Source organism: Cadophora gregata (assembly GCF_030347475.1).
Source record: "Cadophora gregata isolate MNR1 chromosome Unknown scaffold_4, whole genome shotgun sequence".
NCBI lineage: Eukaryota > Fungi > Ascomycota > Leotiomycetes > Helotiales > Ploettnerulaceae > Cadophora > Cadophora gregata.
Window position 1 is genome coordinate 560,608 of NW_026695927.1, and position 25,316 is coordinate 585,923.

The 25,316-nt window shown below is 48.8% G+C and overlaps 10 protein-coding genes across 13 annotated transcripts; 4 read left to right on the forward strand and 6 right to left on the reverse strand.

Moving 5' to 3' along the window:
• Nucleotides 1–423: 423 nt before the first annotated feature.
• Nucleotides 424–2,299, reverse strand: FDH1 (formate dehydrogenase (NAD+)). Of its 2 annotated transcripts, XM_058503510.1 has the most exons (6): nucleotides 2,218–2,299; nucleotides 1,960–2,089; nucleotides 1,744–1,791; nucleotides 1,540–1,694; nucleotides 949–1,493; nucleotides 424–898 (listed from the first exon to the last, which is right to left on the reverse strand). In XM_058503510.1, exons 2-6 carry the CDS (start codon nucleotides 1,960–1,962, stop codon nucleotides 549–551), a joined length of 1,101 nt encoding a protein of 366 aa, XP_058360222.1. In that variant the 5' UTR covers nucleotides 1,963–2,089; nucleotides 2,218–2,299; the 3' UTR covers nucleotides 424–548. The 2 variants fall into 2 exon arrangements, with proteins under 2 accessions (XP_058360222.1, XP_058360223.1); XM_058503511.1 differs by having other exon boundaries at nucleotides 1,744–2,089.
• A 1,221-nt stretch (nucleotides 2,300–3,520) lies between these two features.
• MAK3 (N-alpha-acetyltransferase mak3) lies at nucleotides 3,521–4,173 on the forward strand (the record flags this gene model as incomplete). Its single annotated transcript, XM_058503512.1, has 2 exons — nucleotides 3,521–3,730; nucleotides 3,799–4,173. The coding sequence occupies 2 exons, from the start codon at nucleotides 3,521–3,523 to the stop codon at nucleotides 4,171–4,173; spliced, it is 585 nt and encodes a 194-aa protein (XP_058360224.1).
• Nucleotides 4,174–5,819: 1,646 nt separating this feature from the next.
• On the forward strand, nucleotides 5,820–7,794 carry CAS42 (Triose-phosphate Transporter; the record flags this gene model as incomplete). Its single annotated transcript, XM_058503513.1, has 3 exons — nucleotides 5,820–6,482; nucleotides 6,535–6,859; nucleotides 6,911–7,794. The coding sequence occupies 3 exons, from the start codon at nucleotides 5,820–5,822 to the stop codon at nucleotides 7,792–7,794; spliced, it is 1,872 nt and encodes a 623-aa protein (XP_058360225.1).
• Nucleotides 7,795–7,921: 127 nt separating this feature from the next.
• Nucleotides 7,922–9,624, reverse strand: ONS95_009949 (uncharacterized protein). The gene is made up of 2 exons (XM_058503514.1): nucleotides 9,393–9,624; nucleotides 7,922–9,294 (listed from the first exon to the last, which is right to left on the reverse strand). The coding sequence occupies exons 1-2, from the start codon at nucleotides 9,446–9,448 to the stop codon at nucleotides 8,184–8,186; spliced, it is 1,167 nt and encodes a 388-aa protein (XP_058360226.1). The 5' UTR covers nucleotides 9,449–9,624; the 3' UTR covers nucleotides 7,922–8,183.
• Nucleotides 9,625–12,441: 2,817 nt separating this feature from the next.
• ONS95_009950 (uncharacterized protein) lies at nucleotides 12,442–15,158 on the reverse strand. The gene is made up of 2 exons (XM_058503515.1): nucleotides 14,825–15,158; nucleotides 12,442–14,775 (listed from the first exon to the last, which is right to left on the reverse strand). The coding sequence occupies exon 2, from the start codon at nucleotides 14,507–14,509 to the stop codon at nucleotides 13,001–13,003; it is 1,509 nt and encodes a 502-aa protein (XP_058360227.1). The 5' UTR covers nucleotides 14,510–14,775; nucleotides 14,825–15,158; the 3' UTR covers nucleotides 12,442–13,000.
• Nucleotides 15,159–15,498: 340 nt separating this feature from the next.
• On the forward strand, nucleotides 15,499–16,141 carry ONS95_009951 (uncharacterized protein; the record flags this gene model as incomplete). Its single annotated transcript, XM_058503516.1, has 3 exons — nucleotides 15,499–15,554; nucleotides 15,610–15,667; nucleotides 15,728–16,141. The coding sequence occupies 3 exons, from the start codon at nucleotides 15,499–15,501 to the stop codon at nucleotides 16,139–16,141; spliced, it is 528 nt and encodes a 175-aa protein (XP_058360228.1).
• Nucleotides 16,142–16,286: 145 nt separating this feature from the next.
• ONS95_009952 (uncharacterized protein) lies at nucleotides 16,287–17,691 on the reverse strand (the record flags this gene model as incomplete). The annotated part of the gene is made up of 2 exons (XM_058503517.1): nucleotides 16,879–17,691; nucleotides 16,287–16,796 (listed from the first exon to the last, which is right to left on the reverse strand). The coding sequence occupies exons 1-2, from the start codon at nucleotides 17,635–17,637 to the stop codon at nucleotides 16,287–16,289; spliced, it is 1,269 nt and encodes a 422-aa protein (XP_058360229.1). The 5' UTR covers nucleotides 17,638–17,691.
• Nucleotides 17,692–19,134, reverse strand: ONS95_009953 (uncharacterized protein). The gene is made up of 2 exons (XM_058503518.1): nucleotides 19,024–19,134; nucleotides 17,692–18,958 (listed from the first exon to the last, which is right to left on the reverse strand). Exon 2 carries the CDS (start codon nucleotides 18,618–18,620, stop codon nucleotides 17,916–17,918), a length of 705 nt encoding a protein of 234 aa, XP_058360230.1. The 5' UTR covers nucleotides 18,621–18,958; nucleotides 19,024–19,134; the 3' UTR covers nucleotides 17,692–17,915.
• A 458-nt stretch (nucleotides 19,135–19,592) lies between these two features.
• ONS95_009954 (uncharacterized protein) lies at nucleotides 19,593–22,327 on the reverse strand. 3 transcript variants are annotated; one of them, XM_058503519.1, is made up of 5 exons: nucleotides 21,846–22,327; nucleotides 20,861–21,795; nucleotides 20,643–20,723; nucleotides 20,194–20,502; nucleotides 19,593–20,083 (listed from the first exon to the last, which is right to left on the reverse strand). In XM_058503519.1, exons 2-5 carry the CDS (start codon nucleotides 21,205–21,207, stop codon nucleotides 19,786–19,788), a joined length of 1,035 nt encoding a protein of 344 aa, XP_058360231.1. In that variant the 5' UTR covers nucleotides 21,208–21,795; nucleotides 21,846–22,327; the 3' UTR covers nucleotides 19,593–19,785. The 3 variants fall into 3 exon arrangements, with proteins under 3 accessions (XP_058360231.1, XP_058360232.1, XP_058360233.1); XM_058503520.1 differs by lacking the exon at nucleotides 21,846–22,327 and having other exon boundaries at nucleotides 19,593–20,502; nucleotides 20,861–21,324; XM_058503521.1 differs by lacking the exon at nucleotides 21,846–22,327 and having other exon boundaries at nucleotides 19,593–20,723; nucleotides 20,861–21,324.
• Nucleotides 22,328–22,654: 327 nt separating this feature from the next.
• ONS95_009955 (uncharacterized protein) lies at nucleotides 22,655–24,606 on the forward strand (the record flags this gene model as incomplete). The annotated part of the gene is made up of 2 exons (XM_058503522.1): nucleotides 22,655–22,862; nucleotides 22,910–24,606. The coding sequence occupies 2 exons, from the start codon at nucleotides 22,655–22,657 to the stop codon at nucleotides 24,604–24,606; spliced, it is 1,905 nt and encodes a 634-aa protein (XP_058360234.1).
• Between the last annotated feature and the right edge of the window lie 710 nt (nucleotides 24,607–25,316).

Genomic DNA, 25,316 nt, shown 5'->3' on the forward strand with positions numbered 1-25,316 from the left:
CTTTTCTGGGAGCGTTCAAGCGTTTCGGTTCCGAGTTTACCGTAGAGTAGGTTGTACGCCTCCAGAGTGAAGCTAGCAAATATATCTTGGAGATGCATCATCATCTCGCGTCAAATCTCATCTAGCTGTTACAGGACCAACGCCCCATCATATTTTCAAAAGTCAAGAATCTGATGGTAAATGTGAAGTCAAGAGTCTAGAGGCACTCTAAGTAAGTCATGCTATAGCTTTATCGAACTATTCGAAGGGCGGTTCATGTTGTTGTTAGCATCAACTTGTCGAGCTGCGGTTTGGAATACCTTCAACGTTGGCGCAGAGCTCGCTTAGGACATCAGAATCGGACATGTTCCTGCAGGGAGTTCTTTCACCCGGGACGACAAGACAGACGTCAGCTTCCATAAAGAACATGTTCATTGAACACAGTCCCGAGTAATATAATGCTAATATTGATTCATTTTATATCGTTAAGGAAAAAGCCCCTTGCTAAATACAGCCTACCGATGAGGTATGAAGGAGAAACCCATGCCTAGATGCACCAATCAAACGCTTTACTTCTTGTTCGCACGCTCACCATAAGCCTTGGTAGCATAATCACCATCCTTTACAATCAAATCCTGTGGTCTGTAATCGTGCTTTCCGCTCAGGTAGCTTTCCAGGATAGCCTTGGTGCCATCTGCGTATCTCTTCTGAGCATCGAGGGAGGTACCGGACATGTGGGGAACCATTGCGTTTCCACCGCCGAATGGGTTCTTTGCGTATCTGAGTGGGTGATCCTTTGGTGCTGGCTGAGGGAACCAAACGTCTCCTCCGTAACCGCGGAGGTGGCCGGACTTGAGAGCATCTGCAACGTCCTCCTTGACGACGATAGCACCACGGGCAGTGTTGACGAGCCATGATCCTACAAACCGTCAGTACATAATATAACAGATTTAGATGAGCTGATCTTACCTGGCTTCATCTTGGAGATCAACTCCTTGTTGAAGAGACCACGAGTCTTCTCGTGAAGTGGGCAGTTGATAGTGACAACATCACACTGTGCCAACATCTCCTCGAGGTTCTCAACACGTCTGCATCCAATCTCCTTCTCAATCTCAGGCTTTAGTGGTTGGTAATCGAAGTAGAGGAGCTCCTTGCAGTCGAATGGCTTGAGACGTCTCAAGACACGCTCACCAATACGACCAACAGCAACGGTACCAACAACCTTGCCCTCGAGATCGAACTCGTTCTTGGCAGCGGCAGCAACATCCCACTCACCAGCTTGGATTTGCTCGTGTGCGGGGACAAAGTTGCGGACAAGGACGAGGATGGTCATAACAACGTGCTCAGCGACTGAAACGACGTTTGAGCCAGTGACTTCGGCAACAGTGATTCCGCCATTGGTCTTGTTTGCTGCGTTCAGATCGACGTGATCGGATCCAATACCAGCAGTGATGGCAATCTTCAGCTTCTTGGCCTTTGCCAAACGCTCAGCAGTGAGGTAGCCAGGGTGGAATCTAGGCCAATTAGCAAGTGTCTGAGCACCTGACCAGAGTGTCATACGGTGTGGTGATGATGATCTCGGCGTCTACGAGCTCTTGGTCGAACTTGGAGTTCTCGCCCTCCTTGTCTGAAGTAGTGACGAGAGTGTGTCCTTGGTCCTCGAGCCACTTGCGGATACCGAGCTCATTCTCTGTTGTGCCTAGGAGTTCTGGGACCTGGGCCATTGTCAGCCATTGAAGGCCAATTGAGTGATGGGAGGCTTACTTCCTGGGCGTGCTTCTTGCCGTCGTACAATACAAGTAGTACCTTGACCTTTTCACGTTTCCCCGTCAGCGTTCTAATACTTCCAAGATTGTTGTGCCGTAATGCCAGAGCTCCCCGCGACAGCACATGAGAGGTTGCTAACGGTCTTGCGGCTGTGTGGAGGGAGGATGTGAAGGCAGGACGCGCGAGACGGCAGATTGAACGAGTGAGTAATACCATTTTGTCTGATTTGAATTATGCTTTTGGTGGTGATGTTGATTGTGTTTATAAATTGAGAAATCGAGAGCGGAAGCTTAGGATTTTGTTCCAGGCTCGGGGATAATACGGAGAGTGGAATGCGGGGTAGCTATTGAGAACAACGTCAGACCTGAGCTACGTGACGGCGGGTGATGAGGAAGGATGCTTTGGGAAAGAGGTCGTGGTAGAAAGAGCAGCAATTTGATGCAAGAAGTCTGAGAAATAATTGTCACAAACCTTGTCTCGACTGAGCAGGGTGAGAGTTTTGGGAAGTTTCAAGATGAGGAGGGGTTGGAGGGGTAGAAGCAGTATGGAATGGAGTGGGAAGAAAGTTAAAAGCAAGACTCGTCGGGGGCAACCCCTTCCTTATATATCCATGCCATGGAAGAGAGGAGATCGATTGGGTTGCTCTTACCTATTACCGTGCCCATCTACCTTCCCCATCAACTTGGCCCATACTCCATCCATCCACCATCCACCATCCACCATCCACCATCCACCATCCACCATCGCCAGCTCAGCTCAGCTTCCCCTCTTCTTTTCTCTTCTAGATTCCGTTCCTGGAGCTAGCTCCCCTTCCTCAAGCCGAAGTAGTTTCCATTTGTCTGTTTAGCGCACAGCAGGACGAGAACCACCAAGCTTCTAACGAGTATCCACGGAACGAGTGGTCTCACCACAGCCGCCTGGCTCCTTTTCCATCCACTTGCAGCCACATTCCTGGGGAGCTTCCATTCCGGCCAGCCAGTAGACGCTCGTCCGGGAGAAAACTGCCTGTCCACGTCTCCGAGTTACCTGCCAACAAGGTGCTGGTGGAGGGGTATTTTCGGCATGTTAGTCTCGGTGTGGGGAAATGTCACGTCCTTCTGCAGGAGGTGGTACCACGGTTAGAACCCCACCATGATACCATGAATCGCTGTCGGGGATGATTCGGACTTTGCGGTGGTTCAAAGGTCCAATTCTGTCCCCATAACGAGAGCTGTCTTCCAACTGCTCGGTATCTTAGTTGCCGAGGAGACTCTAGAAGGCTACATTATTCTTTCATTTCCTCTGTTGAGGTTTGTTTCAACAAATGTGAGATCAATTGCAACCGCCGTGGAAAGCATTCCTGAAGTTGTAATTTGTGTCTTGGCATCAAGAATCCCCGATTGCGGGGTACAGAGACCAACCCCACCTTTTTGGAATAGATGATGTGCAGTAGAAGCAGCTGGGCAGATGATGGCTAATCAGCACCGCATTTGGGATATAAACCCCTGTTATTTGATGTCAGAGTTGCAATTGATCTCGTAGCAAATCATTGGATCATAGGTAGGGTAACTATCTGTTATGATGGTAAAATTTCCAATTGGGGAAATGGGCAACACTGCCGTAAGGCTGCCAATGAATGAACCTCGAATTGACCGCGCCTGTTCTGCCACCCGGGGTTCTGCCGTCCGTGGCACTAATTTTCAGCCTTGTCTTCTGAGCTTGATTGCATGTGAAAGCAAACATCAACACCACCACTTCTCATTTCCTTCGCTCACACGTCGACAAAAGCACCAAGATGGCGGACATAGCTAGCAATACAGCAGTGGATTCAATACCAGCAGAGGGCGACATTCCATCCGAGTTACGCTACATCCAATACGAACATGCCTTGGAGAAAAAATATCTGCCCTCAATCCGCGCCCTTATCTCCAAGGACTTGAGCGAGCCATACAGCATCTATGTATACCGATACTTCCTGTACCAGTGGGGAGATTTATGTTTCATGGTACTATCCCATCCCATCTGCAAGCTATCTTTGGAGAAATCCTTCTAACAGGTATTTTTTTCTCGCAGACCCTAAACCCCCTCACAGACGCCCTCATCGGCGTCATAGTCTGCAAGCTCGAACTCCACCAATCGCACTCTCCACCCACTCTCCGCGGCTACATAGCCATGCTCGCCGTCTCCTCATCTTATCGCAACCACGGCATAGCTACAACGCTCGTTCGGAAAGCGCTGGACGCTATGATCGAGCGCCGAGCAGACGAGGTGGTCCTGGAGACCGAGGAGACGAACGTGCCGGCTATGAAACTGTATGAGAGATTAGGGTTCATAAGAAGTAAGAAGCTGCATAGGTATTACTTGAATGGGAATAGTGCGTATAGGCTGGTGCTGCATTTGAAGAGGATAGGTGATATGGTTGGGGAGGGGGATCCTGGGATTGTTTGAGGGGACGGCCTATTTGAAAGAGTTACGAGGTATGAATGATGAATTGGATGACTTTATGATGAAGTTTCGGTGGTTTCGGTGGCAGATATTGACGCTTCATGATACGCATAGCTTCGAGCTGCTACGCCAGCTGGCTTTTAGAGGCGAAGTCGCTTGGTTTCCCTCGAGGAATTGCCAATTCGAGGCTAGGCAGGTTCCTCAGAGGCCAGGATCGTTCGACGCGATTCCCGAATGCCTATGAGGGGAATGTGAACAGTAGGCTCAAGCAATTCTTATCTTCACGAGCTGTCATGGCGAAGAGAATGGAAGGATCTCAGTCAAAGCAGAACGAGGATTTGCCATGCCGCGGGATGATACAAACACTCATCAAATTCTGCGATACCACCAATGATCCTGAGTTATTTTCTTCAGAGCTCAATAGTACATAACCTAAGTGCCCGGCCCATCTCACCAAAATATCTTCCAAGCTGCCAAGATATGTCACGGTTTTCATACTTCATGGCATTCTTCCGTCTGTAGGTAGCAATTCATTTTCAAAATCTAGGGGACAGTGAGGTCTTCAATCTGGGTACAATGTCTCTCGAGTAAAGATATTGCGAGGAAGCGTTATTAGTATCAAAGCACCTGGCTTCAATACCAATCTTGAGGGTAAGCACTCTTCTTTTATTCTCTGCTCTACCCTGCTGTCGTTCTGCACTTAATCCGAATGGAGCAGACATGGATCCTTCTTTCCAGTCTGTATGGAAAGAGCAGCGACTCCCCTACCATATACAGTCTTGACAGACGTACTAATAGTAGATACATCATCTCTCACCATCCAATTTTCACAACCCTTGACTCCCTCGAGTGTTACTAACAATCAAAGTCACGTGTGGTAGTGGTATAGGTATCCAATGCTGCCGGCTGAAGTCTTTGTATATACTTGAAGGACTCTTTGAATATCACAGCCACTCATACTCTTTCAACCTACTGGTTTATATTTAATAGGGTACTTAACATCGAGGAAATAACTGCTCTGTTTAATTACAAAGAGTTGAAGAGCTTAATAGCTTTTACGTACGTTTGTTGCTTCGCTTTATAAGCTGTTAATAAGAAGCGAAGCTTAAGGAGAGGACAAGCCTCAGGATAGAAGAAGGAAACATAACAAAGAGAAGAGGGGAGGAGAAAGAAGCTGGTCATCGCAGCCCTCTAAGTTTGCAATAAACCGACTGACGTGTTAGCGGTAGTACAGAAATCAATGTTCTTGTTGACTTCAGTTCGCGACTCCGCGAGCTCTGGACGGGCTTCACGTGCCAAGCACAATGTTTACCAGGGGCCTCACTGCCGAGATGTCAGGGATGAGCGGACCAGTGCAGTACAGTAATATCCCAGCAGCACCCTCTCCACAAGAGCCGCATTGGTGTTGAGTTCGACATCGAATTGCAGAAACGCACTTATTGCTCACTTGTCTTGAACATGTGTCGCAAATGGAGCTGAACTTCCCCGAGCGTTGAGATTGCTGGCAGTTCATCTTCCATTCCCGCCAAGTCCAGTCTGGTCGCATCTCGGTCACCCGTCACAAAACTCACATCCCCTGTCTGGGCTGGTAGCTCAGACCGACGACTCAGTACCTGAGCATTGATCCACGAGACCCCATAAGGAAGTGGATGTGGAGTGGAGAGGCTATGACGGCCAACAACGAACAACCTGCTTCTCCTGATTCTCCTTCTGCATCCTCCTCTCCAGCTCTACGACCCAGCTCGCCCTCAATCCCCTTACCTAGACTTCGATCAACTTCAGACGGCTCTGTACATTCGACTGACAACCTTTGGGCCCCTGATGCACCTGTCGCGCGCGCTGGGCTACAAGATTCGGATTGCGAGATGGAGGCAGAGCAGTCGGGACATAGGAGGCGGAGGAGTAGTCTTATGAACTCATTGAACTCGGTTGCTGGTAGTAAGGGGAAGTCACAACGGCGACGAGGCAGTCCGAGGAAAGGGGCGGCAGCTACAGGAGCAGATGACAGTCTGACGGAAGACCCAAAGCTGGAGAGGAGCGAGGATGATAGCCTGAGTGGAGGGGAGATTGATGATTTAAGTGATGATGGATTACAAGACGACGAAGAGACGGGGTTGACAGGCAAAGATAAAGAGAGAAGGAAAGGCAAGCGAAGGCGGAATACCCTGCTGGATCAGAGGATTGCGGGAGAAGCGAAGATAGTGATAACAGACGAAGAGAAGAAAGAGGCGGATCAAAATGTTGTGAAGAAGAGCTTGATCAATGGCTTGTTGATAGCCATGTGGTATGTGTTCTCGTTGTCGATATCGATTGTAAGTTTCCCAGTCCCAAGTAACCATTACGTTAAGCTCACAAATTAAACAGTACAACAAATGGATGTTCGACCCCAAACATCTAGACTTCCACTTCCCACTCTTCACAACATGTTTCCACATGATCGTCCAATTCACGCTCTCCTCCCTAGTCCTATTCTTCCTTCCCCAATTCCGACCTCGCTACGACTCCATCTCCAACCCACACAACACCCATGTCTCGGACCAGGATGCCCAACAACACGAAGAAGATAGCAAGAAGCCGCTCATGACGAGGATGTTTTACTTTACTCGTATAGGACCGTGTGGAATGGCTACAGGATTAGATATTGGTCTTGGGAACATGAGTTTGAAGTTCATCACTTTGACATTTTACAGTACGTCTCTATACCCATCTTCTTTACATATAAGTCACTAACCTTTCCCAGCAATGTGTAAATCCTCCTCCCTCGCCTTCGTCCTCCTCTTCGCCTTCCTCTTCCGCCTAGAAGTCCCCTCCTGGCGCCTCGTCGCCATCATCTTCACCATGACCGTCGGCGTAATAATGATGGTAGCCGGCGAAGTCGACTTCTCCATCCTCGGCTTCATCCTCGTCATCTCCGCCGCCTTCTTCTCCGGCTTCCGCTGGGGCCTAACACAGATCCTCCTCCTCCGCAACCCAGCAACTTCCAACCCATTCAGCTCCATCTTCTACCTCGCGCCCATCATGTTCGCCTCTTTACTCATCATCGCCATCCCTGTAGAAGGATTCCCCGCGCTGGCCGAGGGCTTCCGGATTCTGATCGAGAAGAAAGGTCCTTTCCTAGGCCCAGCACTCCTTCTCTTCCCTGGCGCTATAGCCTTCTGCATGACCGCCTCGGAATTCGCTCTCCTACAGCGCACATCCGTCGTGACGCTCTCCATCGCCGGTATATTCAAAGAAGTAGTTACCATCTCCGCCGCAGGCATCGTTTTCCACGACCCGTTAACACCAATCAACATATCCGGTCTGTTCGTGACCATCGGCGCTATAGCTGCGTATAATTGGATCAAGATCCGGAAGATGAGAGAGGATGCTCAGCATGAGGCGCATCTGGCGAGGGTTGCTGCTAGGGGTGGAGAGGGTAGTGATGGTGATGGGGATGATGAGGGGACGGAGAGTGAGGGTGAGGATTGGAATAAGGCTGGTGGGACGTATGTTACTAGTGATGGGGATATTTTGCCGAGTCCGGGGTTTTATGGACCCAGGAGGGGAGAGGGGTCGAGTCGAAGAGAGGAAGGGAAAACGAGTGAGAGGAAGAAGCTGGTTGCTGGGAAGGAGAGTAGCGAGTAGATACCTACGAGGAAGAGCGAGACGTGAGCATGTAAGTGTACTAATAAGAGAGAAGATGATTTGGCATAACATACCCCGGCGTTAGTATTGGCATATTACTAGCAGGTAAAGAATTGAAGGCTGTGAACAATAATTGTTTAGAAGGATTTTTTGATATTCATAAAATAACGCTCTATGAGCTTGAGGAGTTCCATCCCCAAAGCATGCATATCTCGCTTTCGTGACCACGAGCACGCTTGTTCCACAATGACTCGCTCATCCAGACACCATATCCAATAAGCGCCGGTCAGTACAACAGCATCGAGTGTTGTACGAGTATTAAAGACAAGAGAAGAAAATGTGCAACCCAAGAAAAACACCCGAACCGAGAACCGAACCCAACCCAATTTTTACGCCTCCGCTTGTACCTTTTCTACAACCTTGACGACATGTTCAAACAACTTGTCGCTCTTCGTCAATCCACACACCTTCTCGACGACTGCCTCAGCATTATTACCAGCCATGATCTTGGCCAGCTCCTCGCTCTCTTCATCACCCTCCACATTCTGGAAACGGAACGCCATCTCCGCTGCATCAAGCAGGGCATCGAATGCTTTTCCCTCCTCAGCAAGCTCAGCAGCCGGTCCAATAAACCTCTCCTTTCTGCTCAACTTCCTCAGTGGTGCACGACCGACTCGCTCAACAGCATCTTCAAGATGTGGGTTGCCGATTCGCGTAATGATCTTCTCGACGTACTCTTTCTGCTCGGCCTCCTCGATGCCATGCTTACCCACGATCAACGTGCTGGTCTCCGCAAGCGCTTTGCGTACCTCATCGAGGATCTTCTTGTCTTGTAGAGCATCATAGACCGTCGTCTTCTGGTGGTAGTATCCATGGTAGGCGGCGGCAGCGTGACCGGTGTTCACCGTGAAGAGCTTACGCTCAATGTATGGGATCAGATCATCCACCCACTTGACGCCCTTGATCGCTGGAGGTGCGTGGTCGTGGAACGGCGACTTGTCGACTACCCACTCGTAGAACTTCTCGAGCTTGACGTCCAGGCCGGCATTTGGGTCTTGTGCGGGTACGATGCGGTCGATGGCCGAGTTGGCGTAGCGGGCACGCTCGTGATGGTCGTCCAGGCGGTCTTCAGATGTGTTCTTGGGGTGCTTGATGTGCTCAGCGAGGGTGTCTGTGGCGCCGATGGCGTTCTCGCAGGCAATGACTGCGATTGGTGTTGCGTCGTTGGGGCGGGCGTCGATTCCTTTTGCGATCACAGGGGCGATGAACTTGAGGATATTGGGGCCAACTGAGCAGGTGACGATGTCAGCTGTTGTGATCTCCTTGATTACGTCGGCCTCGTTCGTTTTCGAATTGATGGCTCGGTAATTGGAGATGGTGGTTGTGCTGTTGCCCTCGGCGCCTACTTGGATGACTTTGTAGGACTTGGATTTCTGTAGCTGGTCGATTATGCTGTCCATGACATCGCAGAAAACGACTTCATAGCCTGAGTTGTGGAGGCTGTGGCAGGAAATGTCAGTAAGTGTCGTTCGTTGGTTTCTCATCCGCTTGATGGCTTGATAGGCCAATTACGAGCTGTTTTTGGCGGAGGAACTCACAATTCTGCAACGAATCCTCGGCCGATGTTACCGGCACCGAAATGTACTGCCTTCATATTTGCGGGGGTTGGAGGGATGTTGTGGAGGTGGGTGAGCGGTAGTCAGTCAGCTAGTAATGGAGTGGATAGCAAGTAAGTGCTTGTTGGTAGGAATATGTATAAGTGGTAGAGTATGTGCCGCAAGTGGCAGGATCGAGATTTCAATTGTGAGTATGAGATGAATGTCTAGAAAAGATACAGGAATGGAGGAAAGGGAAGAAAAAGAATGACGAGACAGAGGTATGGCTCAGTACTTATACTTGACCAAGTAAAGCGAAGCAAGCGGGAACGAGCAGGGGAGGGAGGGAGCGTAGGTATGATGGTGGAAGCGACGATACGGCAACGACACCACAACACGATTCGATCCTGGAGCAAGGCTGGGGCCGGGCTGCCACAGTGCAGGACAGTACAGTACAGTTCTCGTAAGGTTGAGTGGTTGAGCGAGTACCTGATGGTTAGTGAGGCGTGCCGTGAGTGGTTGAGCGCAGTGCGTCTTTTAGCAGTCTGCACCATGCCTCATCCGCAAACGCCCACTTTGCGGGGGGGCTGCAACAGATCCGCAGCTTATGACTGGGCGGGCATTGGTTTTGCGGCGCAACCATGACGCAAAGCTGCCGGAAGAGGGCCTGTTCCCATCTTTGCCCAGGTAAGGAGGGGGCTTGTGCATGGATTTTGATGGCTACCTTATGGAAACGGCGCAAAGACAAGCAAGCCTCCTCTGATGTCTGCGGGCGTTTTTAGACGCACCTTTCTTTACCGTTTTACATGGGCACTCACTCATGCCAATGCAAGTGCACTAATCCGGTGCACTCGCGCTGGAATCATGGAGTAATGGATCACGGGCGAGGGGATACCTTACTTGTGGAGCAGAAGTCAATGAGTGAGGGGTTGAGGAGGGTATGTTTACGAGACCATTATTGTTTATCCTGAAAGCAAAGAAGACTTACGTCCAGCGTCCTGTTTGTTAGTAAGTAAATAATAGTCTTGGCTTGCGATGATGACAACCGAGCGACAAGGAGAAAGACGTCCGGACAAGGGGACGATCGTCACATCGTCCCCTGAATCGGGATCGGATCCAGCCTTCTGATGAAACCTTCCTTTCACTACAGTACAGTACTGAACCACCTCGACCACTCACTCGCTGGCGGGCCGAAGTTCTAGCCTGTCTCTTCTCATGCGGACATGGGAGTGGGATGATGTTGGATGATGTCGATGATGCTATCGTGAACGGGCACGAGCGACCATTAATAATTTGCTTGTGATTTGATGACCCCTCCTTTGTTACCCCTCCATGTATGTAATATTACATCAGGATCAAATTCCCCACCAGCGCCTGCACTCATCATCACTTGTTCCTCGCTGGCTGTGGATATTTCACGCTTCTTGATGCAGTAGTCTTTGTAAACACCGCCCTTTTACTCGTCCTATAATTGACATGACTTATTCCGTCGTTATCTCTACCTTAGAAAAGTTCCTCTCATTTACCCACCTCGGGCCTATTTATCCCACTCACCAGGTTCGACGTTGATCCCCAGCCCCAGACCCCGCTGCAATTGGTCTTCGAGAGTCTATCCACTCTGAATCTGAGCCCAGGCCTTGAGGCATACGCATATCCCCGTTTATTCTTCGGAAGTACGAAGATATCTTGAAGGAGAGTAAAGCCGCCAGGACCGATACGACACCTTGAACATCAGCATGGGCTGCACTTCTTGCCTCGCTGCCAATCTTCATTTGCTGGGTCGAACAGATCCACATGCATCGTGCCTTTTTGTGTAAGGTTGTACACAGCCTCAATGCAGTGTTTCCTTCGGTTCCCGTTTTTGTGTTCGCGACGCGACTTGTTGTGGTGTTGTGCTACTCGCTCCCTGCCTTCTGTTTCGCTTGAGCTGAGCCATTTATCTTTTTCAACACGGGTACAGCGGTAGAAACTTCCCTATTCCCTACCCGTTTCATCTGCAGCGTTCCTCATCCATGGATCTATCTCAAATTCGTTCTTATGTCCTTCCCTGAACTTACTTTGCACATGCAATCACTTTCACACTGCTTTCAGCCCAACGTACCTAGGTCTCTGATGTTTGTCGTTCCTAAATTCCTTCGTCTGTAAGCCGTCTGCAAATCATCCAGCAGGACCGCGTGCTTATTTTTTAGGCATACACGGGCCGCTATTCAACAAAAATCCCTCTGGCCCTCGGTGAGGCAATTCTTTCATTCACATTCTCGGGAAATTTCTGGTTTCGAATCAGAATTCCCCTCTTTCTATTGTCTCACGATCCTTATCTCTCCGCATCTCTGTCCGGCGGACCGTTAGTTTACCAAGTGGATACCGACCTACCTCCGACATCCCCCGATCTCAAACTTTTTAGTCCACGACCGAACTTCGAAGATTTGAGATATGCGTACGAGTCAGATGTGAGAGTCCAGAATTCGAACCCACGTGTCTGGTTGAGGGATTCTGGAGCGTGGTATCCACCTTTGGCAGTTCATTCTCCATGTTAGGTTGAGATGAAATCGAGGGGAGAGTTTCCACTCTTTGGAGTGGGTTTGGTGTGTGGGGTCTCGTGACTTTCTAGCTTCAGCACGAGGTGAGGATCGTCAGGGGAACTTATATCACAGCATTGATCCTGGTGCAGATTCACGATCTGTGCTACTGATTCAACAGGACTAATTATACGGAGAGGTAAATGAATCCTTTTGTGAATGTCGTTGTATCCTGACTCAGTCTTCAATAATACAAGCAAATCATACCTTCATATCTTGCCAGAGAGACCCGAGATAAGTGATTTTTAAGGGTATCCTCTCATCACCATTTAAAAATGCTACAATGATCATACACTCTACTTGTCTTCTCCTTATTGAGGCATATAATGAGGTAATTTCAAATAGTTCTCAAACATAGCAGGTGAAGGAGCCATTGCCAGGTCAATGTCGATATATCTTCACTCCATATCTCAGCCACATTCTGCCTCCATGTCCGCACGGCATTGACTCGAAGATAGAACGAAGATCAAGCAACTCTTCTATATGCTAGCTAGTACTTGATATCTAAAATGAAACCATATTACATTATCCTTCAAGTTCTATGCCCAAGCAGCTGCGTCCAGCGATTTCTGTTTCTCCGTCAGCAAAATACACTGAAACAGAGTATGAGTGCAGCCTCTTCATACAATACTGTACTTGTCTCCAATCTAGATGTCATGGTCATGAAAGTCAGTTATCAACATATCCTCGAAACCCGCAAGCTATCTGTCTCTCTTTGCCATCGTGGACCTGAACTCCCTGTCGAGCGTCACCACCAAACCAAATCCAGCAAGCCAGCCATTCACCTTTCACTACTCGCGTTTTAACCAACCATGCAACAACCCAACTAGCTCCATCTAAGAGCTTGTGTTGCACGTCGCAGTTCTCTTCACCCCGGTTAAGCGAGCTCTTCCTATACTCTAAATACAACAATCAATCAATCGACGCGACCTAGCTCATCCATGAAAAACAATATACATAGTTCATTATCATACCAGTCTTCCAGATTCCAATGAGAGCCATAATCTCTCATCTCTCAAATCTGAAAATTCCTCACACTAAGAATATATCGTCCCACCTGAACCCAGGCAAATCCAGTGCCTCGCCTCGCATGTACCCTTGAATCCAACATTCCCCAACCAGCACAAATCTGCCATCTGGCTGCGGTCGAAGAACATACGGTATACGCGATCCTCGTACAATGCAGATCTTATCACCGGACTCTGCCAGATGTGGAACCCAAGCGAAGCGATCCGAAGTAGTGAGGCTGAAGAAACGATACCGTGCCCACCGTGAATACATCTCTGTAAAGATCGCATCGTCGTCCCAGATCTCCTCGCGATGTCCTCTGGTCTCAGAACCATATATTATTCCACGAATATATTGGTTGAAATCTGCATGCTGGGTGGGAAGCGCGGGCGTATCGTTTCTGCTCAGCTCGAAAGTCATTGCCGCGCAGAATCGCCGGTATCTGTCGTCTCCAAAATCTAGGGTCTCGCAATTGGCGAGGGTGACTGCTTCGATCAGGGACCGACGCCTGTCTCTCGAGGTCGCAGTGTTTAGCCAACGATCACCTCTGGTGTGAACACTGTCAAGAATGTAGCCTTTTAGTTGAAGGACGTTTTCAGCTCCAATTGACCAATATACACTGTAGTCAGGCACAATCTCCAATGGGCCAATTCCAGAAGCCTTGAAGTGGCCAACATGTAGAAAGCTCATGGGTAGTCCACAGGGCGGCATATTAGACAGTCGGGGCGGAGCTTCCCAAGGTCCTGTCAATTCTACGGAGTCGAGCCCAGCCATGTCGGGAGCAAGAGTCCATGAGGGCAGCTCGAATTTTGTATTTGATAAGCCGCGAGCGACTGATAGGAGGGCGAGACTTGGAAACGAAGTTAAAGTCCAGGAAGCGAACCCCATGAATGTCTCCTCAACGGTCAAAGTATAATCAGCAGAGAATCCAGGCGTTGTAGTAAGGCTGAGTATTGCAAATAAGCGATCCCTGGGATCAGTGAAGAATTGACGCTCGGTTTGACGAATTAACTCGAGAATTCGGGGAACACTGGTTGCTCTTGAAATGTTGATAGCGTTGGTGTCAAAGGATATCCTTTCTTGATAGCTTCTTCTGATGCTATCCATGTCCAAGAGATTGCATAGAGCATGGAAGTTGTATCTTTCTTGGAATAAAGATCCTTGTTCGAGACCTGCGAAGTCATACATGACGGAGATAAACTCGTACATCGACACCATTGCTGTACCAAACACGAGCTGTGTGTTCCTCCCCAGGGCAAATTCTTGAACCACCCAAAGGCGGTAGAAATACGAGCTTCCGAGGATGGGCGCAATCATATCGATGAATGTCATGTACCACGCTTCAAAATTCTCGTAGCCCTCGTCTTGATATGCAACGAGGACTCGTTGACGAACATCTTCATTTGAGGTGGCACCTCTCAATACGCTCTGGGACAAGTAAGAGATTTGTTGGAACGCATGAGCTGCACAGTCGGTTTTGTCTACCCCCAACCAAACCAAAGTTCGTGCGGCTTTTGAATAGATCTTTCCCATCAAAGCGAGCTGGTGATTCTTTTCCGTGTCAGAGCCCTGATGGATGCATACAGCATCTGCCCAGATGGCGATCTCCTCATTCTCATGGCGCAGATGTCGGAGAGCTGTGAAGAGGCTCTCGGTGATGGGGATAGAGTAAGTCTCAGAGCAGAGAATCTCTCTTGGTTTGCTAGGGTCTCCCCATGCGTATGATATCGCGTCGTACTTGGGGCGATCAGAGAGAAGCGCGTGCTTTAAATAACATTTGAGCGGCTCTGAATCACTGCCTGGAGCCAGGATGAGGATGCGAAATTCCCCGGGAGTGGTGAGCCTTACATATTCGTACAGCTGCATTTTGGTAACAGACTGATCATGCCAAACAGCCAGTATAGTAGAATTCTGTCTGGCACAATGAAGGAGATTGATGAGCTGTGCAAATTGGCAGCCTTGGGTGCCTAGGATAAATATTGCCAGAAAGCCAGCAAATAGCAACTCATAGATAATGAGGCTGGAGATGCACCTCAGCCGCAATTGTATGGCTGAGCTTGGTGCCTTGAGCTTCCCTTTCTAGGTGGAGATACTACTCCTAACAGTTCCTAGAAGGTCAGCCATAGTTCTCGAAACTACCTGATGAACCATAGCATGTGTACAAGTGAAATAGTGAGAAATTGAGACGAGATTCAAAGAGTAGCGAGGCATGCGCACGCTGGGCAACTTCCATGGCCACTGGATCACGTGCAAGCTTTTGCAGCTGCTCTCGGCCTTTACATGTGCCTCAGTAAGTGTTGTTGTACATCGCATGCCTAGAAAATGAAATACCATTTCAACGGTTATGTGACGAGGTTCCAGTTGGGACTCGTGGATGTTCTGAATGCTTTGGGACGGCTTCTGAACGCCCAGCTACAAGCTTACGTAAGCGTATCCCTAGTGGGCCAGGAACATCAGATGCAACCTCAAAATCGCAGCAGCGAAGTCAATAAACCAGCCATTGCACTCCCAACACACACACAATGGGTTCTGGATCTTCCAAGCCGGATACGGCTCCCAAGACGCAAGTCTGGACCAGGTTTGTAGAATTCCTGCGACCAATCATCTCGAGTAGCAAGCTAATAACGAAGCAGCGAAACACCAGTCCGGTTCTCGCAGGGCTTGGTAGATTCTCTGCAGTCGAGCTCTGAGGTATGCGTACTTGTTATTCATTCTAGATGATTAATTGCTTATCGAATTTGGAAAATACAGACAGATTCCACACGCGCCAAAACCCTCGAACTCCATATCCAAGCTAGAGTCTCCGAAGAACTCAAGAAACTCCAGGACAAAGCCGCAAAAGACTTTGAAGAGCTCTCCGCCAAGATCTCTGCTGCCGAAGACTCCATAAAGAACAAGGCGGGCGAAGGCAAGTCAGAAGGCGATCACCTGCGGCAATTGGGTCGCGAGGCGGTACAGAATGATGTTGAGGGTCTGAAGAAGAAGCTCGAGCAGAGGAGGAAGTTGGCAGATGTGGATGACGGTGTTGAGAAGGCAAAGAGTGAGGTCGTCAAGTGTTTGAGAGCGAATGATAGGAGGCCGTTGGATTGCTGGAAGGAGGTTGAGACGTTCAGGCAGGAGGTTAGGAGGTTGGAAGGGGTTTGGGTGGAAAAGATCGTGAGATGATGGATTCCTCTAATATGAAGAATTATGGGCGACCGACTGTAGACTATGTGTATGATGAATAACAAGAATTCATAGATGGATCACACAATTTGAACATACAAGGCGAAGAGAGCTTGGAAAGGACAAATACTGGAAGCGAGAAAAGCTATGTATTCTGGTCTAAAATGTTCAATTCAGGTAGATCGTCTGCACTCTGGCTTGTCCCATATGAATCTCGGGCTTTCCTCATTTCCTCTGCCCTCCTCAAGCCTTCGGCCTTCTTCCTTTCCCTCCTCACCACCGCATCTTCCCACTCCCCTCCATCCTCTCCCTTCTTGCTCTCTCTCGCTAAGCCAGCACCGCTCACGCTCATCTCCCTCAGGAGCGTCCTGAATCTCTCAATCCTCTTTGTATTCTCCAAAAACCTCTGATTCGAAACCTCAACTAAATGTTTCAGCTGCCACTCAGGGAGCATACAAATCTCCCTGCCTTCACTCTCAAAGCCAATGACTGATTCCAAAGCAAGTCCCATAGAGCGAATACCTACCATAGGTGTAGGTGGATCGGCAGTGGAGGATGTGAGATTCAAGGCGCCACTCTCTCTGAATCCTGCTTGGAGGGCAGCTGAGAGGACGATTTGAGCTTGTTGAAGAGATGCCGTGAGGACATGAAGGATCTGTATATTACCATTAGCTATCTCATCCTTATTTATCTTAAATAGAATATCAAAATGTCATAAGAGTAACAGGGCGACAAACCATCGGCTCAAACTTGAAATGCACAAGTCTCCTCTCACTCACACTACTCTCCATCACCCTCCGAACCTCCTCATCACCGCCCCCAAGCCTCTGCATACCAAGTAGCTCCACCCAGCTCCCCTTCCCACCACAATTCCGGCTCGAGATCTCCACAGGATCATGAGAAACAAAAAGCCACCTCCCACCACCACCCTTCCCACCGACCCCAGCAGCCGTTCTCTCACGCTCCCCGGCATCCACCTCCCCGTTCATGCCCACCTCGGACTCAACTGCTTTCCTCTTCCCTTCTAAAAAGACGCTGATTCGACCCGCACAACTACTCGTAGTTACACATCCCTCTAGCCCGTTAATCTCATCAATCAATTCACGGATCCCAGCATCCACTGAGCCTTTAGGCGAGAGGTCATCGTATTCTGAGAGTGGGACAGAGAGTTGTTGGAGGATGCGAGATTTTTTGAGAACGAATGTCGGGGGCTGTCCTTGTTTGTCAGACATTTTGGACTTGGGGTTCAGAATGTTGATGTGTGTTTGGTGGCGGAGCGTGTCGTGAGCTGGAAGCGAAACTGAGAACTCGCTTGGACGAGAATTTTTGGGTCGGAGAAAACGGCCATCTAGGATGGTACGAGTAACGTCGTGGCGGAAAGATGGGGTACGCATGAGGAAATTACACCTGTCTCTATCCAGACACTTCGTATTCACTAAAGCTTGACTGAATTCATCTACAGCTCTGCTTACAGTCAGAGGGTCACGTTCAAGCATTGATTTTAGGCGACTTCCAGTCGACGAAGGCAACGGAGTGCATTATGATGGAGTGGCGTATACCGCATGCAAATGATTCTCTTCTTGAATTATAAACTGCTGATATTTATCTCTAGAGCCGGTTTCTTCGAAGGAAAGAGTCCACCAAGCAGAATTCATCCTACCCATTCGTCATAATTCACGGAGATCAAAAGCTCGCTCCGGAATAATCCTTGCCATAACGCCAGTAAACCTCGCTTCGCCTTGGGAATCGTAAACATTTTGTACAGCAGCGAAGTTCATCCCAACACTCTCAAACCGCCCTTCGTCTTGCTGCCTGCCTTCTGAACTCCAGCACCAGTCTTGTCCTTCTCACCCTTGCCATTATTCTTCCCCTTGTTCTTCCCCTTTCTCTGATCCTTCGGCGTGACGGCCTTGATTTCCGTTGTGCTTCTTCTCAAGAGAACTGGATGACTTCCGATATACTTGCCCTGCATATCCCTCGCAGCCTGGAAAAAGTCATCTCCATCGCTGAAACTCACGAATCCGTATCCTTTGCTCTTGGTGGTTCTCTTATCCCGGATAACACGAGCCTTTTGAACAGATGGCCAGCGTGCAAATGCCTTTTGGAGTGACTCATCCGTGACTTCGCCAGCAAGATTTCCTACGAAGAGCCGGTAATGAGCTGGATCCCATTCAAGGAGTGAGGAGTCGGTCCAAGTGGTTCCACCGCCAGAACGAACGACGGTCTTTGTATTGGTCTTAGCATCATTGACAACTGTGGCTACACCTGTGTCGTTGTGGGCTGCGCTCGTCATAGCTGCATTGCTCATGCTGGGTCCATCAGCCCTTCCGCCTAATGGAGCAGCATTCGCCGACGTTGCAGCACCTGATGTCTCACCAGCTGGATATCTTCTGACAATTCCAGTATAGCCACCAGAAGAAGCTGTCGAGGTGTCTTTACCCGCATATGCCGATTGCCATTGTGCGATCTGCGCTGCCATTTCAGGATCCTCCTCGTAACCTCTTCCTGCTGCGCCGGCAGTCTGACTAGGAGGTGCAAATGGGTTGCGAATTTGTGGTGCGGCGCCATAGGCTGCTTCTGGCTGTTGTTGTGCAGAGTATCCGCTGTAAGCTTGTTGAGGGTATGCTGGTTGTGGATATGGGTGGTAGGCTGGTTGGGGCGCCGCTGCGGCTACGGATCTAGGCGCGAAGCCAGTGAACGATGAGGATGGTGCACCGCGTCCAGCATTGTAGGCTGGTTTAAATGCCGGTGTAGAGGAAGGTGGTGGTCGAGCAGGTAGAGATGGATGAGGTGAGGATGTAGATTTCGATGGGAGACCTGGAGGTGGGGGGTACGACATGATGAATGATTGTACGTTTGCCACTTGAGAGTGTTAGACGTACCTCTTGCGCTTGCTACGCAGTGGTTTATTTCGTATCTTTCGACAGGAAACGTCGGTTAGGGTGACGTGTTTTGTGATGTTGCGACGTGCGATCGAAGATTGAAGATTCAAGTGAGGCTCTAGAGGTCGACATCGATCGCCGTCAGGTCAGAGAAATAGAGGCTTTGCCAAGCGCGGATCGGAAAAATCGACCGCCGGTCATTTCGTTAAAGTGGGTCCGTTCCCGTCATACCTAGGTACATGGGCAGAGAGTCAAATCAAATCCAGGACAGCTAGCAGATATAGACCTTACAATCAACGATAGCTATAGTGAGTTATTCCTTATCAAGTTCATGAAGAGTGTCGAAATATCCTTACTTTCACCTTCGCACTTGAGATTTTCAAAATCATTCACAGGTACTACGCTCAGCTCGTCACAACGATCATGAGTGGAACGTGTAAGTAGCAAATTGTGGACCTTGGTGTTAGAAGGAAAGCAATCTACAGACAAGATGCTCATGAAGAGCTAACAAGATGGCACCGCCCCTCCATGAGCCGTAGATTTATTATTATGGGAAGTGAACATCTTGTCTCCTACTCGGTCCTTGAACGGACTTCTATTGATGCATGCATCTATTCTCTAACAATTTAAACTTTCTCGAGAACATCTATCATGGTTTCGTAGCGCCACTGAATGCCAGTCATATAAGTCTACAGGCAAACCACCGAGCCTAACAACTAACCCATTCCTACCCGCTTACTCCTGTTACACTATACAACCCCTCTAAGCAAAAGCATCCTTCAGCGCCTCAACCATATACGTGATCGTATCCCTCCCCTGCTGCAACACACCGTCCATAGCCAGAAATGGATGCGGCATTCCCTTCATGACCTTCAAATCTGCATGCACGCCAGCCTTCGTCAACTTTTCTGCATAAGCCACGCCTTCACTCCTCAACACATCCAGCTCACCCACTACAACCAATGCTTTAGGCTGCTCCTCCCATTCGAATTGGTATAAAAGAGGACTGGCTTCTGGGTCTGCCCATGTCTCGGGGTCGGGGAGGTAATGATTTCTGTACCTGTATCACGAACGAACCATCAGTAAAGATCACTATGAAAAATCTCGAGGTCTTTCCTCTCACAACCTGTTGTAAGACCGAGATCGAATTCAAATGTAGCAAGAACTCACCACAACATCTTCAACGCCGGCAGCGCAGGTGTAAACTCATTCTCCCTCCACGACGCCGTACTCTTCACATCCGCCGTGTTATCCGTCACCGGCACAATAAGCAATTGCACCAGAAACCTCGGAACGATCGATGGCGCAGAGAGTGCTTTGTGGCACATGACTGCAGCGAGGTTCCCACCTGCTGAAGAACCACCAATGGCAACTTTGGAGAGGTCGAGGGAGAAGAGGGATGCAGCTGTGGATTTGAGCCATAGGAGAACTTCCCAGGAGTCATGGACTGCTGCGGGGTAAGGGTTTTCGGGGGCTAGTCTGTGGATTTCGTTAGGAGATTGGGTTGGGGTCTTGTTTGTCTTGTAGAACTTCGGGCCACAATGTGTGGTATCTCGTTGAAGTGTTTATTGGGGTAGGGAGATAAACTCAACGATAAGCGAGAGTCGATGTAAACATACCTATAATCTACCGAGATGACTATACAGTTCGCTTTTTTGCACAGATTCGTACAGACAACGTTCTCGGTATCGATATTGCCTCTAAAAGAATCTCAAGTCAGCCATTTTCTTGTGTGCGATATGGAAAAGCTCCATTGGAACTGTAAGGGGAGAACGGTGTTTTGGTGAAGCGACGTTCACTACCCAAAACACCGTTGATCCAAATCAAATATACTTACAGAACCCAACCTCCTCCATGATAGTATACCACAACAGGCCACCCTTTCTCCGACCTCTCTCCCTCTGGAGTAAACACTCTAACCATTACATCCGGCCCATCACTCTCTCTCCTCCTCACACTGTAATCCTTTGTACTACCTACCTTCAACAATTTTCCTCCTCCAGGAATCAGCACACCGGAGGTCCTCGACGCTTCAACAGGCTGTAAATGTACTTGCTGCTTATCAGAAATATGCTCATCGTAGAAAGCACGGTAGACGGGATCTAGTTTGTCTTTGATGGAGTGGTGGAGGGGATATGGTGGGAGCGGACCGAGGTTGTAAGGAATGGGAGTGATAGAACCCATTGTGTTGGTAATACTTTCACAAAACAAATCGGAATAAATTTTGAATATGAAGATATACTCTCTAAGAATTACAAGCCTGAGATGGGGGTACAGTTCCCAATCTGCGTGGGGGTCTCGCACGTTTAAGTACTGGCTTCAGAGACTACAAGCCTATGACGAAAACCCCCATCTTTCCGTCTACAGTAGAATAGACGGATATACTTCTATCCCTTCCGTACGTTTGCAACTAGCTATTTTAGAAGCTTTGCTTTATCGGCGCCAGGTTTCGTATGCGACAAAGGGAGATAGATAAACTCTATCCAGTAGCGCTCGTTGATCGTTTACATGTGGAGAGCTCAAAGTGGGATGAGAGAAGATGCAACGCAAGCATCCAATCGGTTGTCTCCCATATCTTACCTGAGATACGTCGGGGAGACGTACTCGTACAGTTTTTTGAGACGCGCAAATGAAATTGCTGCTGCTTATCTTTTGTGTATTCTGCGATCCTGTGTTGATTGACGAGTCGGCCATGCGCGAAAAGTGTCAATGGGATCCATTTGATGTTGAATCCAAGACCTCGACCCGATCTCGGCACTCGTGCAGACTTGCCTGCCACTAATAAGCCCACGCATCTGAATTTTAACATCTTCAAACTTCACCTTGAACTCTGTGATATATCTTTTCAAGCCTTGCCAATTGGACCTCAATTGCTGTTCACCGCTTCAAGCCTCAACCCTACAATAGCTGTAGCTAAAGAAGTTTGCATTCACAGTAATCGTTTTGTTTAGGGCTGTCAAGCCTCCCTGACATAGCTAAAAGCTTGATTTAGGTCGACGGAAGGGATTCAGTAAATTTAGCCAGGGGAGTACTTCTGCTAAACATCTCAGTTATGTACAGTATTTTCTGGCTCAGTCTTGAACTTCAGCTGCTCTAAGCAACTCCGAAGCTTGCTGCTTTCCGAGCAGATATGATCGATCCCTTGTGTATTTACATGGAGCATTTTGGAGAAGCGACAGAGGGGCGAAACAGACTTTGGAGGCTTGCATGTGATGTTGTGACTCGTCAATGCGGCTGGAACGGGCTACTGCAGTATTGACGTGACAGTTGTGTGACCGAGGCAGTCGAGTCTGGATACAATATATCTTTCATTGCCAATTCAGGTCTCTAGGGCCTTCGGATTTACTTCTTAACATTTCAAAAGAACATCAGAGCAGATGGCAGTCTTTGCGCCAGCGGAGGGGGGTTCCGTCCATCTCCTCCACAAATCGTCATCGGTGGGAAAGTTCCAATTTCCGATACGAGCTAAGCTCCTGGCTCTTGACATTCCCATGCCTCCTACCCCAGAACACCATGGCTTTTGCAGCATAATTCCAGTCTCTACATCCTTAATCCTCACGCAGGCGGCTGATTACATTCTTTATTCCTTCCGCGCCTATAATATCCAGCAGATGCCTCGCAGAGTCATGCTATGAGTGCAGACGGAGAAGCCTCACTGCCCTCCGTTCGTGACCATCATTCCAACAACTACCTAATCTCTGAGACCGGCACAAGACCCAAACAAGCTTTTGAGGCAGGGTTTTCACCAACTTTTGGAGGCAATGTCTTACACATCGGGAGAGGGAGAAGTGCCCGAGCTCGAAGTGACTCAATCCATGCGAAGAGGGGGGAGTTCCAAGGTCTGTCTCAACTTTGCCCCAAGCAAGATCTTGCTGACCCTTTCAAGTTCCAAAAACACCAAGCGTATTGACCTCGAATACCGATAACTCAATCCGAGTTGACGACCACCCCCCTCGCACATCGAGTCTTGCTAGTCCTAGTGCTCCTGCACAACTAAGTGGACTGCTACCATCCCAGCGGCCAACTCGATATACACCGCGTAGCGACCAAACTACACGAACACTGAGCTCTCGCGCTGTCACGCCTCCCAACTATGACAATGTCTCAGTCTCTTTAGGGACTATTGACCATGAGCTTTGTCGAGGCAGCATTGGACAAGTCCAAAAACCCCCGGGCAGTGATTGGCCCGAGTGTAAGAGCACAGAAGCCTTCTGCGAGGAGCTAAGCGCACAAAAAGCGAAGTTTGAGGGACAATTGAGGGCCCAGAAAGCTTTCTTCGAGAAACAATTGGAAATCCAAGCCGACTATTATGAAATAAGGGAACAAGAACAAACCGAGAGGCACCAGAAAGAACTCCAGTCTATTTACCAAAGAGGGCAGTTTGGAGCCGATGTGGGAGCTGTACAGCGACAAGCCCAATACGCTATCGACCAAGCGAAACAGGCATCATTGTCTATTATCCATGCAAATCAAAGATTGGAAGATGAGCTCATCCGTCTGCGAGGGGAGATGTCGGAAATGGAGCAGTGGGCGCAACGGGACAAGGAAAGATACTTTGCAGATCTTGCATCATCGGAAGCCTCTGTCGTTAGCTTGAAAGAAAGGTTGAAGTCCCATCAACAATTGGAAGAGCGTCTGGGAGTTGCAGAGCAGGAATTATTGACGCAAAGAGAGACCATACTGCGCAATCAAGAACTTAAGTTGGAGCTTGGCGATGCGACCAACCTTTTATCAGCAAAATCAGAAGCCTGCGACCGCCTAGAGGTTGGGCTTCGAGGTTACAAGTCAAAGATAAAGCGTTACGAGAATTTATGGCTAAATTCGATCCTCCGCTTCGAGGAAGAGAGGGGGAATCTACATCAACAAATTGCTTCTCTGGATCGATTCATCGCTACATTCCCTCATTATCAACGACTACAATCCCAGAACTTCCAGCGAAACTCCTTGCAGCAGGATCAAGAACTTGTTCGGCTTCAGAGGATGCTTCGGGTAAACATACGAAACGAGATAGAAAGGGCACGGCATCGTGAAAGCGATGTACGAGATCGCATAGAGACGGCAGAACACAACAGGGATGAGCTCCAGGATCAGCAAATAAGCTGCGAGGATGACGATGAAGCACCATTTGAAACACTTGAGAATCTTCAAGCGGAATTGGGACGACTGTACGTGGAACAGAAAGAGGCCTATGGGTCAACAACACAACTTCAGGCTCAAGACCAGAAGCTATCAAGCGATATCACCAGCCTAGAAATAAACATTTGGAAGTCCAAGAAGCAAATTTCAAAGCCAGGAGCAACAATCCCAAACGATTTCAAGATTTCGAGGCAGGATCTTGAGTGGCTCGATGCCGCATTGGCGATGGCTGGGTGCCAGAGCCACTATTCAGTTCCAGAGCTTATTCAAAACACCGATATCAATGATATCGACGAAGATGAGCCCCCGGAGTGTCATACTCCGGAAAATTTAAATCAAGACTACAAGTTACGCGGCGACCTTATACGGAGCTCGATTGCATCACATATTTCAGTGAAGCGGAAGAGGAATTCTAGCTATCATTCCCCGCCAAAGGTGTTTATTTGACTGGCTCAAAATTTCTTGCATGCTATTTTACATTGTTCCAACAGACAGGTCTGTACAGGCCAGCAGTCCCCGCGAGCGCGAGCTTAGGTATGCTGAGTTCTGGCCAGTCGTTGGGAATTTCTTTCTTGTTACTATCTACCACTGTATACTATTTTGCTTTCACCTTCTGCTGCAGGGCACTTGCGATACCTTCAAGCGGCTTTCGCTGAAAGTTTCTGTTCTTTTGTCTTGGAGGATTTGGTTTTATATGCTGTAATTACTCTTTTAGCGTTTCGGGTTTTAGAGGAAGGATAACGGGTATTGGGCATTGGCAAAGAGCGAAAAGAATTGGATTTTTCAGGTGCATAGGATAGATAGGTTGGCTGGGATTATGTCGCAAGACATTGGTATATATGGGCTGGAAGCCCAAGGAGTTGGGAATTGTCATTGGGTCGGAGCTGTTAAGCACACCGAGTTTTGTGGGCATGGAGGAACAAGGAGTCGAGGATGGAATTATAGGTGGATGATGTATACATCCAGGAAAAGGATACTGTGACGATTTGAAAGAGACGAGTTAACATGAGGTCCCACCTGGCCACGTTCAATGGAATCATGTTCATGACTATGTATTTCCAAACTCGACATCTTCAACAAAGTTTGCAAGGTTCCACAGCATGGTATTTTGAAATGCGATTATGACCACAGCTATTGCCAGAAAACTTTCATTATTA